The sequence below is a fragment of the Achroia grisella genome, unplaced genomic scaffold, assembly GCF_030625045.1.
Source record: "Achroia grisella isolate CSIRO2021 unplaced genomic scaffold, CSIRO_AGI_Agris_v1 utg702, whole genome shotgun sequence".
NCBI classification, from domain to species: Eukaryota; Metazoa; Arthropoda; class Insecta; order Lepidoptera; family Pyralidae; genus Achroia; species Achroia grisella.
Genome location: NW_026712999.1, coordinates 3,011,142 through 3,032,061, shown reverse-complemented (window position 1 = coordinate 3,032,061; position 20,920 = coordinate 3,011,142). Strand labels below are relative to the sequence as shown.

Genomic DNA, 20,920 nt, shown 5'->3' with positions numbered 1-20,920 from the left:
TTTATTTTTAAAGTAATGCCTTGTTTAAATGTTTTATCGAGTCTTGTTTTTGGTAATTGTATATTATTATCTCTGATCAACGAGATGGTTGACTGGTAGAGAATGCCATCAGGTATTAAATCCGCCATGTAACATTGTTGTGTGTAAAAGAATAAATAAATAAATATCAGACTCAGTGACTTGTATATAGATATTAGTTTTATTTTCTATTGTTAGAGATAATATAACTGAAGTAACTAAAAATCTGATAGTAGAAATCGTCGCCTATATACATACATACATACATACAGCAACAGAGACATCACGTGATTATGTAACCGTCGTGATTTTTATTCATGCATTGCCATTGAGATGGACTATGCTACCATCCCTTCTATCCTGTATTTTCACTGCCTTATTCTTCTTCTTCTTCATGACTGCTTTATCGCCACCCTTCAACAGAACAATAGCTTGCTAGCCGGTCGGCCACTATGAGAATACCGAAGGCTTTTTAGAAAGTTAATATTTATAATTTAAATTATTTTTTTATAATTATTCTAACAACAGGTAAACATCAAAGATTTGCATATATACAGAATCAGAACCTATGTCGTATATGTATGTAATATTAAGTGTTTGTTGTACTGCCTCCTCTTATTTCGGTCTACATTTTTGGTCTGAATATTTAATTATTCTTATTATTCTTATTAATTATTCTTATAGTAAACACAAAGAAGAACACAATATCTGAAATTAATCTCGTATTATATTTTCTATTAACTTACTTTGTTTTCCATCTTTGTAAATCCAGCACATTAAAATAAAAAATATTTTTACCTTTGTGCCGTGTTCTGAGAACCAGCTCTGATTAATATGGAGCTAAATTGTAATGTATTGTAATGTAATTTAATGTAATATGGACTCTATTCTGCGATATGCAATATGCAATACAAGCATATGGAACGACATATCATTCACAATTTCATTAATATAGAATCCTTTTTTAAATATTTATTTTCATAACCATAAAATATATTTTTGCCTCTGAACCCTATATCTTTAAAATCATATCCCACTATGAATTTAACATTTTAGCCAATTATATATAACTAGTTGACCCGCGCAACATGGACTGCATCACAATAGCCTATGAGTTATTATGATGTATAAAGCTATATTACTCTAAAGCTTCATCAAAATACGTACTTTAGTTAGTTCAGTAGTTTTTCCGTGTAAGAGTAAACATACATACATTATATACATAAAGATATATATGTATATAATGTAGATAATAAGATTACATCTATAATATAATTATTTTATATTTTTTTTAAGAAGGGTATATTGAGGTTTCTTAAGGGTAGACAACGCGCACGTGATATCCCTGGTGTTTCAGGCGTTCATAGGCTACGGTAACCATTTACCATTAGATGGGCCGTATGCTTGATTGCCATCATCGTAGAATAAAAAAAACGAATTATACAAATACTAATAATATATAATATTAGCGTTTTTTCTCGATTCTATGTGCTTCTTTTGAGATGAAAGTGCTTCTACTATAATATACACGCCAAATTAAAATAATTCCGCTTTAGTTATCGGTACTTGTATATAACAGACAGACCGAATTTAAAATATCAGTATACATTATAGCTACACTATCTTAGAAATTGTAACACACAACAAGTTTCATCAAATCTAATATTGTACGGAACTAAATAAATCAAAGGCTGGCTACCCATCCATAAAGAAATGTATTCATACTGATTTAATTATGTAAATTTCAGTTATAACTAACAAGTACCAAAGCGGAAACGATTGTTAAGTTTAAGACACGCGAGCACTCACCTAGCTATGCTCATTGTTTCTACAACGCTCAGCGCTGTCACACCGTGGTATTGTGCTAGTGGCTAAGTGGTTGCACCGGTAATTAAGTGATCGAGTTTAGTGACTTAGTGGTCAAAAATGGCAACGAGATGGCAACCACCGGACATTGCCAATGTGTGCCCGAACCAAATAGCCCCCTTAACTCAGTGCTCGCAAACCGGCTTCATGTTTCTAGCACTAGTTACTCAGTTATTTGGGAAGTCCGTGGATGACGAATACTCATACCCGGGAGATAATCCTTACCAGAGTATTAACCAGCAACCGAGCTTCACTGGATTTCCATATGGGACACCTGCATCGGGAATCAATCAACAAACCTTCGGGCCATCTATACCGAATACTGGGTTCACAAACTTTAATCCAGGATTTGGACCTTGGTTAACTAACTTCAAGGAATCGGCTAACAAGCATAAAACTACAACACATTCTTTCGGCCCGAAGGGTAGCTACGGTGTATCGGAAACAATGTTTAATTTTAAAGATAGTTCTATTAATTCTGAAAGTGATTCATTTTCGAATTTCGAATCGACACGACCGATACTCGATTATAATTCGATTGGCCGCTCTAGTACATTTGATTCTAATACTGCGGACTCAAATACAGTGACGGTGACTGAGAAAGCCGAAAAGAAAAGCAGGAAAAAGAGGCATGCTGTTGAAGAGTATGATTTCATTGTGGTCGGCGCAGGTTCAGCTGGCTGTGTGGTTGCCAATCGTTTGTCTGAAGTAAAAAAGTGGAAGGTAAGAATATGTATATTATTAATATAAGAATTAGAATATAAGAGTTATATCTATTTAATTATATAATTTAACAAAAACAATGTTTGGTAGAAGAATTTTATTTCAGTCTTCAGGTATGTAGGCATCTTATTTAGAAAGCACGTATGTACGAGAAACTGGATTTAAACAAAATTTTACGATAAAACGCGCTCAAATTACGTAATAATAATAAAAAAAAAATCAAGGACGGACGGACGGAAGGATAATTTTTCCTTTATGTCAAAAAAGCAAACTAAGTGTTGTGTATTTTTTTCAAGAAATCATTGTTATAATTTACAATACCACATTTCTAGCCAAGTACTTACGTACGGAATGTAGGTTCTTGGTCAAAATATTTGTATTGCATTCATCAATACAAATATTTTGTATAGAAACACTTGTATAGTGTTTGTACATATGTATATATGTACATAAGTTGTTATCCGCAACTTCCTATGCTGTTTATATATTTTTTCATCCATTACTCATTAAAGTTTTATATGGGGCAAAAGATATATATTCACGTAACAAATCATTACGTTAACAAACAGACAGACATGATTTGATAAACGCCAAATTGTAATTAGTATGGATGGATATTACCTAAATAACATTTTTGAGCTGCAATCTATGCATATCATATAACAGTATCTGTATGTTTACTATAATTTCTGAAATAACAGATTTTTATACGGTTTTCATCTGTTACACAGCAAAACTTGATCAAAGTTTAAGTGTTAATAATAATAATTCGGTAAAGTTTTTAATAAAGTACCCTGCGAAGCCGGGGCTTATGGCTAGTTTACACATAACGAATTTTGATCAATCGATAGCGAATGCATTCTCAAACTTTTTAATTATACACTATGACACATTACTTACATACATATATGGACACAAATTAAACTATTATATAACATCTCAAGAATGAATCAAACCATTTAAATTTGAATTAAACTGTATTGAAATCAATTTATTTATATTATTAGTCTCTATACCCTTGGTTTCGTTTCAAAATAACTGCACATAACTGGTTTAGAATATATTTTTATGTACCTAATTAAAATGACAATCAAGCTGACAGACCACATGATGGTAAGTGATAACCATCGTTTAAATATAATACATACATACAATTATTATGTTCGCATGTAGCGTCGTGATACCGCTGATGTGTAGCCAATTCTGAGGTCAGACCTCTTATTCTTTAATTTCACTGCCTTTTCTCTTTCTGCAACCGTAAAATCACAAGCTCCTTGGCCAAACCGTCTAATAATAATAACGATAATAAATTAAACTCTAATTTAAGATACCGAGTAAATACGAGAAATAAAAAAAATAAAGAAAAACAGTAATACACTTTTTCACTCAACGTTATCTAGTCCCATGGTAAGCAGTGCTTGTGTGACTTGATATAAATACTTAGATATGTTTTTTGTAAACACATAAATGAAACAATCGAACTCATGAATATAAATGTTTGATCATGCGTGAATCCACAATAACATCGGAAGTATAACGGTATTCTAAACCACTAGACCACAGAGGCGGTCAAAAAATTAAAATATATTCATAAAATTAGTCTTAATACTATTATTAGTCTTGTGTTTTGAGGTATTGATTTATGGAAGATATGATTATCTATATATACTTTTGTTCAATAAAAACACCGACTATAATCGCGAAGAAATGAATATAGTCTAAACTCTATATTTACAATACCGGTCGTTAAAAATCGTTTAGTTATTCCAAACAGAGTTTTAAAATAGATTTTATAGAATTGAATATGTCGCTGTTAGTTATAATAACGTCCAAGTGTAATATGCGTCAAACGAATGAGTCATTTGATAGTATACTGCATGTGGTAAATTAAACTAGAGTTTGTACTATGGACACTATTATAAATAACAGTTAGAAATACTTTAATGTATATTTCATTTAAAATATACGTAATATAGATAAAATCCTAGATCAATATAAATAATGATGTTCATGAATACAAAAGTTTGTATCATGTTAGGATTCAAAACCATATCACTTTACCACAAAAGAATAGTTGAAATAGTAATTTTGTATTCTACTTCTCCTTTAAAACACGAATGATTTGTCAATAATAGATTTAGATAGACTATGTTTTCCATTTTTAATAGAAATCAGGGTAATACGTTAGTATGAGATTACCCACGTTTCCTCTCAAGTGAAGTAAACTCGAAATATATATATATATTTTGATTGAAGTCTGCAATATCATGATTATATTTACTTATTAGTTAATTACTTAGCTATCGCGATGCCTTCGCATACTAAGTAGAACTGAAGCTAAATTTGGATTTATTCAGGTATGCAGGAGATAGTCCATGTTACGTTAGGTAATTTACAAAGTACATTGTAAAGTCATTAAGTCTATTAGTATTGATTTAATCTTCGTTCTACTCGATATTTGTTGCAAGAAAATCAGCTTAAATTATTAATAATAATGGTAAGCAAAGAAATCTGGTTTTCTGATGTCGATATGGTGTATATCCTTAAGATGTCAATTCCCATGTTATAAAATCTGTAGTTATGCAATTTCGATTTATCAATTTGTAAAAAATGAGTTGTATTTTTAAGAGTTCATTTTGTAAGAGATCGAGTCTTTCAATTTGTAAAAAATTAATATTACTAATCAAAGGTTTCACTATATAATATTATTTCATCTGTGGTTTTACTGAAAATCTTAATAAATTATGTTCAGAAATATATGAGAAATATTTTATTAAGGAAACAACGACTTCGTCTGTCTGTCTGTGAGATAAAAGAGAGTTTATATCCATCCTCGACATACAATCTATCTTCACATCATTAAGTGCCTTTTAAGCATCGAAAAAGACGAGGGACAGACAAATTTTCAGTTTTATAATATTGGTAATGAATTATGGTAGTTAAAATATAAAGTTTCTGAATAGTATACTAGAATATTAATCAATGTACTTACTTTTTTGATGATTGAAAATTATGTTTGAAGCATGAAAACCATTTTAAACATTGTTTTTTTATTGAGGCCTAAGTGTTTCATTATATTTATGAAATATATTGATAATAACTTGGAAACCCTAAAATTACAATAATAACATCACATTTGTGAGTTATTTTATTATATTATTTCATTATTATTATGTATATATGCACTTAATTGGTAAATAATAACTAGATTTCCCTGATAAATAAAATAACAAAGTATAATTTTATTAAACTACTTGACCCACTTTTAATAAAAAAAAAAATTAAACTATACATAATTATATGAATACATTAGAGAATACAACAAATATGTCTGATTTAAATTAATAATTAAATTATAGAATAATTTCTGAACTCAAGCTAGTAACATATTAAACGGTTTAAAAAAAGAAATATATGTAAATTCGACTGCAGTTTTTATCATTCTGCTGACATGAAAAAGTAACAAACATACAAATAGACAATCTTTCCTCTTTATTTATATTATCAATTATGTTATCTGTGATATTATCAAATCAAATTAAATTATTAGTATAGAATATGTAAGTACAATTATCCTTTATCATTATAATCATATTTAATGTGTAAAAAGCAAAACTACCCTCGTCTAAGAGTGATTGACAATTAATTTCTAATGCTCACCCTTTTCTGTGTCGGGCAACATTAATCTGGCGCACACAATCAGAGCAGAACAATTTCACAATAATACGTCCTCAGTACAGCCCTGACCTCTAAGTAAGATCGTTGAACTGTCCCATTAATTGGGTTACTTCCTTCTATTATTATACTTAGTAGTTTGTTTAACGTCGCGTTGTCTTTACTTATTAAATCACGTTCGCTAACATTCTTGGATAATTGTTATTAGGGTTGTCACAACGAGAGACAAAATTGAAATTTCCTTATCTCTATAAACTCTCTTTCGTAACTTCGTGTACAGTAATTTTAAAGAACCGTTTACCGAAGTATAATTTGTAAATAGTCTAATCTTATTAATATTATAAACGCAAAATTTTGTGAGTATAGGTGAATGTTTGTTACTCTTTCACGCAAGAACTACTGAACGGATTTCGATGAAACTTTACAGTAATATAGCTTATACATCAGAATAACATATAGGCTATAAATTTCACGCAGGTGAAACCGCGAGCACAACTGGTCTTATATATATTTACTACCTGACCCCGCAAACATTGTTTTGACATATAAATTAAAATAGCTATTAAAAAATAGAGGTTCATGGTAGAAGATGAAAATTTAATGTATTTTTGTTGTCACATTATAAAAAAATAACAATTAAAAAAAATAAGGTCCAAAGAATTGAAAAAAAATGTTACGGATGAATAACCCTTATAATATAGGGTTATAAATAATAGACAGTAGCCGATTCTCAAATCTACTGAATAAGCATATCAAATTTCATAAATATATCATAACATTTTGACACGATAATTTTATATATAAAATACTTATATCTACACTACTGGTTGACTAGTAGACAATGCCACAAGGTGTTAAGTCCGCCATATGTACTTTTACCACAGTATTACGTGAATTTCAGTTGTTTAAATATATAAATAGTGGTCTGAATAAGTACCTCAGACATATATATTTTATCCGTCAAAACGGAATTCATAATGTAAGTTTGTTTAGGTACTCGTATAACCTGTAACAGGCGTGCGAGTTTCTAAACTAGCGTTTTTAGAAATTAATAGTAATATTTAATGGTTTTGCCTACTGGTGGTATAATCGTTACGGAAAATATTATTTAACTGTGCAAAAGAATTAAAAATGGTATCTCGATGTTTCAACGTTGTTGTTCCACGGAAGTAGTAGTAAATTGGGAGAATTCATCTCTTAGCAATAGACTTTGTAGAAAGTCGTTTAAGTGTACCCACTTAAACGACATACTGAAATGGGTGAGACAGACATACCTGCCTGTCTATTTCAGCTGACAAACAGCTTTCTTTGTATGCTGTGATTGGGTATTAGAGTGTGACTAGGCAATGAAAGCAGAAGATATAGAGACATGACATCTTAGTCCTCCAGAGAGGCAACGCATGAGTAATGACATCAGCACCACATAGTGACGTAATATTCGTGGTGCAGTTCATACTTACTTACCATCAGGTATACGAAAAGCTTTGGCCATTCCATTTACTTATAGTATCATAAATAAATAAATAAATCATTCCTGTTTTATTTATGTAAACAAATACCTAATATTTATAGTAGCTCAAGGCTATAACCTTGTCCAATTGCATTTCCGAAGAAAAAGTAAAAGTAAATTACTAACAAAGATAAGCCTCATAACGCCACAGAAACTGAAAACAGACTCATTTTGTAAAGAGAAAAGTTTCATGAAGAAAGTAAAATAACATCTATGAATAAGAGGAAAACTATTATTCTCACTAGCTATCGCTTGCTGGGATCGTCTTTAAATTAGTATGTTCCTACAAAAAGTTGAAATAGATGCCAAGAAATTATAGCAATGGAAGAGATTTGGTATGTCTAAAGGTCCTTTGGTTTTTATGCAGACAGACAAATAGGAGTCTGTTTGGCCAGCTCTGTTCTTCTCCATCCATCAAATAAGCGTCGTTTTCGTGCTTGCACGTAATTACTGGGCGCTCTTATTGAGTCTGCTTTTCGAATGAGCAATAAACTAAAATAAAATATATACTATTCTAAAGCGTTTGTATTAAGTTTATTTGAATATACTTTACTTCTATTACATTCTTTTCTATTCCAGTCCCGTAATACCCGTAATTTTAAAAAAGAAATTGAGTATGAAATATACAACCAAAATAGATTTATCTGTTTATTACAGGAGTGGTATCATTTTGCTAATTATTATTGTTATTATATTACAATTATCCTATGTCAATTAATAATCGTCATAAATAGTATACAAATACGTACATAACACATCATCATCATCATCATCATCATCATCAGCCCACTGCAGTCCACTGCTGGACATAGGCCTCTCCCAAGGCACGCCATACATAACACATATTAAATATCATTAAGAGATATGTTAAACAATTTATTAAATTTATATACACGTGTTTTGATTGCATAACATATCAATAAATACTATTGCTTTCACCGTTTGACATTGAATTCTGATTGTCCCCTTCATGTCGTTCAACTTTGTCTCTTACTATAGTAAAACTTTAATTATAAATTGTGCAACAAAAATATATAGCTACAAAAAGTAATTTTATAAGATTGAACGAATTTCGACGTGCGTCATGACGTAGTGGTTTCTAGATTAATGTGGTGAATTGAAATTTTGGTTATGATTTAAATGAATGACCTTGTAAGGTGTAGTTGTTTACAATATCGCACGTCTAATACTTTATTATTACCTACTGCATTAATTCACAAATTATTTATTTGAAATAAGACTTTAATATTAAATTTTTAGAGTCGAATTACAATCATTTTAATGCAGACCTGTATAAATGGTACGATCCGTTCTGATAGTTCTTTTAATTTGCTGCAGAAATAAATGTATTCTTTTATTAATTAATAGACTAACATTATCTTATTTTGTATTAAATCTGACACATTATATGAGGAGTACAAAATTGTTGTTCTTAGTTGCTAATTTAATATTTTTTTACGTACATATGCATGAAATGGCAAAAAAACTGATCGCCCAGATAATAATAGCATATTATGTTATCTGTGATAATAGTAAGTGACAATCACCATCTATATACATAAACGTACAATTTGTCATTAGCATGTGGTTCTCGTGTTGCTATTATTCTGAGGGATTATATAGTATACCTACCTTGTAGTTTCACTGCCGTATCTCACAATTGGACGGAATCACGTTATACAAAGCAAGTTACTTGACGGCTGATATAGCTGATACAGAATACTACATACATAGTTTATTCAGAGTCAACTACGTTTCTATAACTTTATTAATTGTTCTAATAATAGTACTGCGGTGACAGAAGGACATGTCACATCTAGTCTCATTGTCGATCTCTGTAATATAGTCGTAAAACTAAAACAATGAGTCCCAAGTCCAAAGCGAAAAAGTTTTACAATCGCAGACTGTACTCCGTAGTGTTTTCTTTCCAAATAGTTCTCATGTAATAAATAGATATCGTGGGAATTCTACTTACATTATAAATTCCCTTGCAATTATGACAAATGCCCGAGTGGCGAAACATTTCTTAATTATTTACGATTCAATAATTAAGTGTAAATTGTAAATGTTTCAAATATTTCGAATTCACTTGCAAGTGTCAAAAAGGATGGTTATTTATAGATTTTGTCCCTTCTCACATTACGATTTTAGACGATCTCGTGAGTCGTTTAGTCGTCGCGATCAGAGAATAATTCTTAAAAGTCTTATGTATTATGGTTGTATAGTTGTATGTAAGTTTTATGGTTGAGATATAGCAGTGAATGTATTGGGCATGAAGATTTATCACTTTAGTATTCTGGAATGGTAAAGTAACGTAAAGTACTATGGGATATTATGGTCTTTAGCAACATATCATGTCAGGGTACAAAATATGAAAGTACTAAAACAACTGAAATTAATATCCTACATTCATGCTAAAATTATAAAAAGAGCAGATTTTGTTAGGAGCAACGTAAACACCGGAAACATTTCACTGCTTGGATAAATTCTTTGAGTGTTTAAAAGGCACTTTATTCTTGATTATGTTAATACATACAACACTCACAAAGTTATGAGCAACCGAAGGAAATGTGGGGTTGGGTCACTAGTTTTTTAATACAAAAATATTTTCCTTCATATAAGAAATAACACAGAACAGAGAAGTAAGTAGAAACTCATTTGTAGTACTTCTCTGTTTAGTGTGAAATAACATAGACTATATATTGGCTATACCCAGGTTTTGATATAACAAAGCCTAAAACATATATAGTAACCCTGAACGTCTTGGTTTGGTTGCTGGAACGCCTTCTAAATTCGACAAACATTTGTATTTAAGGATATGATAGTCCGTATTAGTCTGTATATTTTCTAAACATATTATATACTTGCGATTCCTGCGGTTTCACGCACGTGAAATTTATGGCCTATATGTTATTCTGACGTATAAACTACGAGTGTATTACTGTATCAAAATCCGTTCGGTAGTTCTTGCATAAAAGAGTAACAAACATCCATTCATACGCACAAACTTTCGCGTTCCTAATATTAGTAAGATGATTTAAAAATTGTATTTAAGTATTTTTATCAGTTGTTTAAAACTCATTACATAATCTCTTTTAAATTTGTTTGGAAGGAACATTACTGGTGGTCACGACCCTCAGTCTTGAGGAACCGACAAAGAAGAAGACATAATCTCTGCTTAGCTTGGGACTATGGTGATATACGAATTATCTTACTATTATATTATTATCTGGTATTCGACTGAAATGTCGTGTATTATGAGTGGCATAATGTAAGAAAGGTTTACACTTATATGTAAAATGAACGTAGAAGGGTCTTTGATCCGTCTAGGTCTATTTTAAAACACTTTAAGTGTTCAGACTGAAATCTCGCAACATCTGCTTTGCTGTAAATTTTTAAAAAGAATCCTTTTTAAATTATTACATAAAATGTATTCTTTTAAAGAACTTTTATTTAAAAACTAGTTAGCATTATTTTTGTACGTGTACGCATCTTGCTAATATTATAAACGCGAACGTTTCTGACTATAGATGTTTGTTACTCTTTCACGCAAAAACTACTGAACGCAACTAGGCTTATGCATTAGAATGAAACATAGGGTATATTTTGTATTGAAATTTAACGCAAGTGAAACCGCGGGCACAGCTAGTATGGATATAAGGGTAAATTTAAACAATATTAGCTGAAAAAATATTATGGTTTAATATTTCAATGTCAAAATAATACAAAATAATATTTCTATAACATATTCAAACATCTAAATTAATATGTTTTCTTTGATATGTATCTATTTAACTTCAATGCACACAGTACAAAATATAGTACAATACATTTGGCGGACTCAATACCATGCGGCATTTTCGGTCGGCGGTCTCATCGCTATAAGTTGTCTGATGCAAATAACATTGAAAAAGTTAAAAACTTATAAATGAACAGATATATTTTGCATTTGTACCATTAGTATGAATACTTGATAATAAATGATGAACCGATTTTGATGATTTATTTTGCAGTACATAGTATACTTATGTATACCTTTCGAGACATAATACGCAACTATCACATGAAATTCGACCAACATTACTTTAGGTAGTAAAGCAACATTTGCTGGAATGTCCCTTGCGGTTTCGAGCGTTATTATTCTTGCCAAATATAAATTCCAATAATAAGACACGTTTTTGTTCACCTGCTTATAGTATTTTCACAATTAAATTCCACTGTTTGTTTTCCATAAATGTTTACGGTTACCTTTTGTAATTGTTGGACCGAGTACATTTCTTGCTCAAACATTATTTGATGCGAAAACGGCCTAAATAATAGCATAACGATGTATTTTGCCTGCTTTATTGTATGTTGCCTTTTCAAATATACACAGAACAAGATTATTTATGTAGCATAAAGTGTTAAAAATAGATATATTCTATTCCTTAATTTACATATTTATGTTCTACAAAAAATGTATGTATGGCAGACTTATATTGTACAAGTAGTTTAGAGTAATATACGATCGCGAAGATTTTTGTATTAGTCTGTCTTTTTCATGAAGCGATCTACAGGAAGTGCATTCCAAAGATTCGAGGCCGAAATAATCATGATAAGTGAGAATTCTACTGTATTGTAAAATATCTTAATTAATATGATATTAACCTACAAAATGAATAAAAAAAAGAAATAAAGAAACATGTTAAGACACTTGATACGACATGATGAATTTATGAACAATATTATTTAGGGAAAAATAGAAGGAAAGAGGCGGAGGGGAAGATCAAAGCACAGCAGCACATTAAAGAGAAAATGAGAGTCATGTAGTATTAACATTTAAAAATCATAATGGAAGACCGTAGAGAGAGCTTATTTCTTAAATTGTGAATGAATAAATTAACCTATTTCGTAGTTTAAATTCATAAAAACATCGCGTTAACTAGTTTGAATAGCTAATTAATTTATCAGTCACTAATTTTTATTTGTTTTTAATAGCTATCACTCGGTTTCCTAATGACCTCAATTTGATATGTGTAATAATTATCATTGTATTTTTTTATTGGATGATAATGGAATACTGTCAGTCTGCATTTACGGTATACGTAGACGGAACATCAGTGGAGGATAATAGGATGAGTATTAAGTTTGGTCAGTCGGCTCATCCTGGCAGACCATAGCACTACTCTATGTTCTCTCATACCCGTCATGCTGCTAATGTAGGCATCTAGTTATTGGTCACTTCTCATCAGATGGGCAATAATCTTGTTTCCACGAAAGCCTACTTGGAAACAAGCACTATTACGTGCGTCGCATTATAAATATATAAATCGAAATACATTATAGCATGGATGAAATTACATTAAAACACTATGGATAATAATATATATGTAGCTTATGATGGTTAGCATCTTTTTCTTTCCAATTTCAAAAATTTTCATTTTTTTCTAGATATTGCTACTAGAAGCAGGAGGTGAAGAGCCTGATGTCACAAGTGTGCCGGCTTTAGCACCCACATTAGCTGGCTCCAGTATAGACTGGGGATACACAACACAGCCAGAAGAATTGACTTGTCGAGCGCAACTTGGTCAACAATGCCGTTGGTTTAGGTAAGATTGTTATATAATTACATCCTTGTCATTGTTTTTATACAATAAAAATATCCCTGGACAATTCACACAACGCTATTTAGTGCCAAGCTAAGTAAAGCTTGTGTTATGACTACTATACAACTGTTATACATACTTAAATATATTTTTTGTGAATACATATATAATATATGTAAATAGAAAACTCCCAGACTACAGTATGGTAAGGAATTGAACCCGCAATCACCGGAAGTAAAGCGGTGTGCTAAACCGCGATATCACTGAGGCTGTCATAATTTTTATAACTATGTACATGAATATAACTTTGTATATTTTCGTCTGTCACAACGACAGCGACTCGTGCTAAGTGCGAGGCGATATGCTGCTGATATGACAGGGTTGAACTTCAGGGTTTGACATCCGGAGGAAGTCGAAACAATTGTCGTAGATAGTTATAAAAAAATATGTAAAAAATTACATACGTCTTAAAAATAATAATTTTTTTAATAATCTACTGTTTTAATAGTTTCAAAATTGAAACAACTTTTATAAAATTTGATCACTGTGTATAATTTAGACTGATTTAAAAGATAACAATAAATGGTTTCTGCAAGTAAGAATACACTACAGCTAAAAAGTTTGTTTAATTTTAATTTGTATGTCCGTTTCGCGCTAATATCTGATATATCCAGGATTTCAAAAATTCTTCACATATAGCTTAATACTTGAACAAGGTTGCTGTTTAGCGAGATTTGTAAAGGATACTTACCATCGGTTTTAGAGGTCTAGCAGTAAGTATACTTACTGCTACCTATATTTATTAATTTTAATTTAATAGATATTTTATTTTTATTACTAAAATAATATTTTTGAGATTTATCAATAAATAGGTATAATATATTTATCAATGTATAGGTAGGTATAACTGCAGAAATAAAAAAGTTGAACGGGTCGTTATAATTCTATGGATTAGTCTGCAAAGAAAAGGTTCATTGATCACTTATTATAGCTATAGTACCTGTAGTGTGTATTTTATAGTTGCGTCAGCATAAAATCAATGAGAAACGGTTATAACCTGTGTATATCTACGATTTTATATGTATATCAAGGATTTACTGTTTATTGCATGTTGTTGTTATTATTTCTACTGTACTCTTATTTTTAACTAGAGGGTGCGTGTGTGCGCGGGCCTCAAGAGGCCCGCGAGGCGTTGTCGTTGATTTTTTTTGTGAAGACGGTTTTTATTTTCGTTGTTAGAGTTGTCTGTTTTGATACGATAAGGTGACTTCCTATTGTAACAGTGAATTTCTGTTTCACGTGTACCATATATACCTGTGGCGAAACTTTGTATTGTAATGGTCACAATACAAAACCTAACCTAACCTACCTTTCTGTATACTATATTAGTCATATTCTTTTCATTCATTTGATGTATGTAGACAATTATTTTCAAAACACAGCAATTATTTAAATTTAAATTAAAGCATGATATAATATTTAAAAGTATGCAATAGTTGAAAATATAAAATTACTATATATATATCTCTCTCTATCTAGCCATTTACCATTTCATATGCGGCTCTCCTAGTCCTTTTTCGCTTGGCATACCTGTCCTGGGTCGTCGAATGGTTTATTTCTATCGATTTAAGAAACTACTATATATATTATATCTAAATTTATTGTTATTGTCGCAATAAATTAAATTGATATTATTTCATTTTAAGGTGAGGGAAATGATAGTAATGAGGATTAGTGGCGCCATTACTAGCAACTCACCAATTTTAGATTGATGGTCGTCTAAAAACTCATATAGTATGTAGATGAATTGGCTGACTGACCTGACTAGGATGATTGTGACCCGTATAAACCGTTAGCGCAAATTGGGCCATGATACCATTATCATCCATTAAAAAAAATTGTTTAAAACAAATCAAATGCATTATTTACTTAATTATTTGCTGTTTTTTTATTGTTTTATTTTTATTACGTTTTAACGGCAATTACTACTGTTAATATTGCCAAAAGATATTTTCTGAATATAGTTATTTTAAGCTAAATTTATTTTTAGTTTAGAATATTTAGCTTTATTAGAGTGTTGAGATAATATGAAATATTTACTAAAATTTATGAGTGATTACTAACATTGCAACTCCTTTATATAGGTATTGCGAATCACTTTCATTTTAATATACCATAACAGTTTATGCGAATCTGCAAAAACCAATATTGTAAAAAAAAATTACATTTAATATTTTTTATCTTGTATTTGAATTATAAGTCATAGTTACATATGTTTAATGCATTCGTTGATTATCAAATTAAGTATCCTCAGACTATAATACTAATAGAAGTAAAAATAACAATATATTAATTGTAAATGCCATTTATAAAAAAAAACTTACATGATCATTTTTAATTGTAGTACAAACCTAATACAAATTTCATTCATGTGTTTCATTACAGTGGACGAGTGCTGGGTGGATCTAGTGCTATTAACTATTTCACCTATATGAGAGGTAACAAAAGAGATTACGATGATTGGGTTGAATTAGGAAACTATGGTTGGAGTTACGCTGAAGTGAATATTATAGATATATGTAATATGGGTATTTTTTGTAAAAAAAAAGAAACCACTATAATGTAACTAACATTATTTCAGGTTTTACCGTATTTTAAAAAGTCGGAAAATAATCGTGATATTGAAGCCAAAGATAAATATTATCATGCTATAGGAGGACCTTTAAATGTAGAAAGATTTTCCTATGTGGATAAAACTACTGTCATGCTCGTAGAAAGTTTTAAAGAGATGGGATTACCGCTAGTCGATTTTAATGCTAAAAACCAAATAGGTACAATGACTGCACAGACAACAACGAAAAATGGGAGACGTGTGTCAACAAACACTGCATTTATAAAACCTGTACGACCACAAAGATCTAATTTATATGTTTATATCAATACTGAAGTAACAAGAATTCTAATTGACCGGGAGGAAAAAAAGGCTTATGGAGTGAAATATATAAAAAATGGAAAATGGTATAAAGCGTATGCAAAAAAAGAAGTAATTGTAAGCGCAGGAGCACTCAATTCACCTAAATTACTAATGTTATCAGGTATTGGACCTAAGGAAGACCTAGAGTCATTAAGTATACCTGTCATAAAAGATCTCAAAGTAGGTTATAATTTACATGATCATAGTACTACCGAAGCAATGTTGATAGGATTATCAAATAAAACATCAACGCTTTTGAGTGACGATGATATGTTACAAGAAATTGCAAAATTACGTAGAACAAAATATACAACTGGACCATTATCTGCGACGGGGCCTGTACAAATGACTGCGTTCATACGTACAAAATATGCAGATGACGATAAAACAGTACCAGATATTCAATTTCATTTTGATGGTAGAAATCTTAAGGACTTTTATTCCGATCCGACAACATATTTAGCGTCGCGGATTTTTCCTTTTGCATATTATGATAGCATAAATGTTAGACCAATTTTATTGCTACCTAAAAGTAGAGGATTTTTGAAATTAAATCGTACAAATCCGATATTTGGTCAACCGTTAATATATCCCAGGTTTTTTACTGTGCAAAGAGATGCAGACACTTTAATAGCAGCGTTGGAATTCATAAGTAATTTAGAGAATACTAAAGCTTTTAGAAAAAATGGCGCTGAATTTGTAAAGCGTTCAGTTGACGCTTGTAAAAATTACAAATGGGGAACCTACGATTACTTTTATTGTTTGATAACACGATATACTGGTACAATCTATCATCCTTCTGGAACATGTAAGATGGGACCACATTGGGACAAAAATGCTGTAGTTAATCCGAGATTAATTGTATACGGTATAAAAAACTTAAGAGTAGCTGATGCCTCTATAATGCCTGACATAACTCGTGGTAACACCAATGCTCCAATAATGATGATAGGTGAAAAAGTTGCTGATATAATAAAAGAAGATTGGCGTCTCTATGTATGATAGTGGGAAATATAATTAATAACATAAAATATATATTTTTAAATTAACGCGGTCACTATTTATGCGTAATTTCCTATGAGTCTCTTAATGTTACGTATAATACGTAAAACAGTCATATGATTAATACATTTATATCATTGTTAATAAATTTTTAATTGTTTTTATTTGTTTTATTCTTTATGTAGTTCATATGTCTAGGAAAACATATTGCAAATACTACATGGTGAGTTATATAAAAACATTCAAGACACTGCAACTTACGAACACATTATTAGAATCACATTATTGTATGGTCTAGTACAAAAGAAAATTTGCACAACTAAATGCACATTTGATTATTTGTAGTCATGTATAGTTAACAGCGTAACGGAATTATTGTACATTTGTGTAACTTTAACAATTTTAAACAATAGGTTTAATGCCTATATCATAGATGTAATGTCATAGTACTATTTATATTAGATTGATGTAGAAATAATAACTAACAAGTCTAATTACACAGTAATCACCGTAAGTTAAGCTAATGATGAAGATTTCTTCGTCTAAAATATTAAGTAGGTATAAGCAATAACTGCGTCATATTTTAAAAAGTTGGTAACATAAAAAGTTAAATAAGATAAATTTACCACTAATGTAATTGCTTCTTTTTGTGTGACATAAATAGCAATCTGAAGATGTTTGAGAATAAAAACTCGAAATGTGATCTTGGTAACTCTTATTATCTTAAAAATAAACTTATCTTAGTGGAATATTAACAATTTAAAAAATGTCCACAAAAAATATTATTTTAGGTACTATCACAAGTAGAGTTAACTAAGAAAATATTTATAAAAAAATACTATTGTTATCACTTAAAGAACTGATTGTTTAATAATATAAAAAATGTTTGTGTTGAAACAGAATTTCAAATTGCAGTAATTTAACAAATAATGAAGTTTATTTCAATTTCAGAGGAAAGACAATGGGAGGTTCAAGTGCAATCAATTACATGATCTACATGAGAGGAAACAGAAAAGATTACGACTCGTGGGCTGAATTAGGAAATCAAGGATGGAGTTATTCTGAGGTTTGTATTTTATTTGTGTATCTAAGACATATTAATATTTCATGAAATTATTTTCTAAAATAATACTTTTTTATTAATATTTCAGTTTAAATTTTTCTTATATTTTTATATTTCTAATATCTAATATTAGAAATATAAAAATATAAGAAAAATCACTCTAGAAAACTATTTAATTATATTTGCAGGTGTTGCCGTATTTTAAAAAAGCGGAAAATAATCAAGACATAGAATCTCACGATTTATACTATCATTCTACAAAGGGGCCTCTCAACGTAGAAAGATTCGAGTATGTCGATATTAATACTATGATGTTAGTACAGGCCTTTAATGAAAAGGGATTACCAATAAGAGATGTAAATGGTGCATCTCAGATAGGCACAGATATTGCGCAATCTACCTCTAAAGATGGGCGACGATTTTCTGTAAACACAGCTTATATTAGATCTATACGGCATAAAAGACCAAATTTACATATAATTACTAAAGCTTTTGTGACTAAAGTAATGATAGATCCATTTACTAAAACCGCATATGGAGTACAATTTGTTAAAAATGGTATTGTACATAATGTGAGGGCAAGAAAAGAGGTAATCTTAAGCAGTGGATCCCTAAATTCGCCAAAAATTTTAATGTTGTCAGGTGTTGGACCAAAGTCCCATTTGAACTCTTTAAATATACCTGTTCTTGCTGACCTTAAGGTAGGTGAAAATTTACAAGATCATGTTACTACAGATGCTTTAATTTTTACATTATCTAACAAAACTTCTACAGCAGTAAGTGGTAATCAACTATTGCAAGAAGTTCAGAATTATTATAATCAATATCCAAAGAAAAATGGGCCTCTATCAACTACACACACTCTATGTGGTACAGCATTTATCAAAACTGAATATGCTGATGAAGATGCACCAGATATACAATTTCATTTCGACGGTCGCAATGTAAGAGAGTTCTATTCAGATCCTACAACTTATGTGGCTACAAATATATTCCCACTAGCTTTTTATGACGGACTTGCAGCAAGACCCTTATTGTTGACGCCTAAAAGTAGAGGGTTTCTGTTTCTAAACTATACCGACCCAGTTTTTGGTCAACCTTTAATCTATAGCAAATTTTTCACGGTGAAACGAGATTTAGATACTTTAATATCCGGCATACAATTTGCTGTAAGTTTAGAAAATACAGAAGCTTTTAGAGCAAGTGGTGCTAGTTACGTTAAGGTTCCTGTGCAAGCATGTGCTAATTACATATGGGGTACTTATGAATATTTTCAATGTATATTAATGCAATATACTTCTACGATATATCATCCTGTAGGTACTTGTAAAATGGGACCAAAATGGGATAACAGTGCAGTAGTAGATCCAAGATTAAGAGTGTACGGTATAGCAAATTTAAGGGTTATTGATGCATCTATCATGCCAAAAATTATAAGAGGTAATACAAATGCACCTACAATAATGATAGCTGAGAAAGCAACAGATATGATAAAAGAAGATTGGTTGTCATTGTAATGTATAATTTAATTTATGAGATTGATACGATGTAATAAATAATAATAAATCATGACCATATTACGTGAAAAGATAATTGAACAAAGTAAATACGATACAATGAAATAGAAATTCGTATATCTTTAATATCAAGTCTATTGTTACAGTTGGCTTTACGAATTATTTCATGCTTCATAAATATATATTTTCAGATTATTCATTATGTTTACAAAATTACAGCGAAAATTGTAAATATTTGAAAGATAAATTATTATATTTATTAATGGTTCTTTTACCAATGAAAACTTGACAACATTATTTTGCATTGTCATATGTATTTTAATTGTTTATTATTTTTTCGTTTAGAGATTTTTTTATAATTTTTGTTTAGAGATTTTTTTAAATGTCCTTTTGTTCGACAAAAGTTGTATCTTTAAAATTGCTGTAGTAACGAGAAATTGTAAATAATAGGAATGTGTTTATAATTATTTATTGCCCTGCAGGATATAGAAGTTATTTTTGTACATATATTTATTTGTAAATGTATAGTTAATCGTACATTCTTGATGAATGACAAAGATTGTATTGATATTAACTCTACAAAACTATATAATGCGAATGCAAAGATAAAGGTGTCTTTCATATTAATTTAATAATTTATAGGTGATGTGTTCATACAATAGTGATATAATTTAAATTGTATTTTCATAGGCACATTATTTGTCACGACTATTTTTATGTCAACTAACATAGTTACCACCAATGCCAAAAATATATTTAAGATAAATTAAAAATGATTTACTTTTATTATAACCTTTCCTCCAACTAAATTTTAGGATAAAACTATCTTCACATTATTTTCAGGTAATTACGTGCATTATGTGCACTAGAGCATTGTATTTGCATAGGCTATGCAAGTAGCGACGAAGATATTTTTAGTCGAACAATCGTAAAGGCTCTCTTTATTTCTCCGGTATGAGAAATAAAGAGAGCCTTTACGATTGTTAT

The 20,920-nt window shown here is 30.3% G+C and overlaps 1 protein-coding gene across 1 annotated transcript; it reads left to right on the top strand.

The window, feature by feature from the left end:
• The first annotated feature begins 1,863 nt into the window (after nt 1-1,863).
• LOC131850129 (glucose dehydrogenase [FAD, quinone]-like) lies at nt 1,864-19,980 on the top strand. The gene is made up of 4 exons (XM_059200299.1): nt 1,864-2,607; nt 13,223-13,380; nt 18,305-18,419; nt 18,605-19,980. Exons 1-4 carry the CDS (start codon nt 1,945-1,947, stop codon nt 19,931-19,933), a joined length of 2,265 nt encoding a protein of 754 aa, XP_059056282.1. The 5' UTR covers nt 1,864-1,944; the 3' UTR covers nt 19,934-19,980.
• The last annotated feature ends 940 nt before the right edge of the window (nt 19,981-20,920 follow it).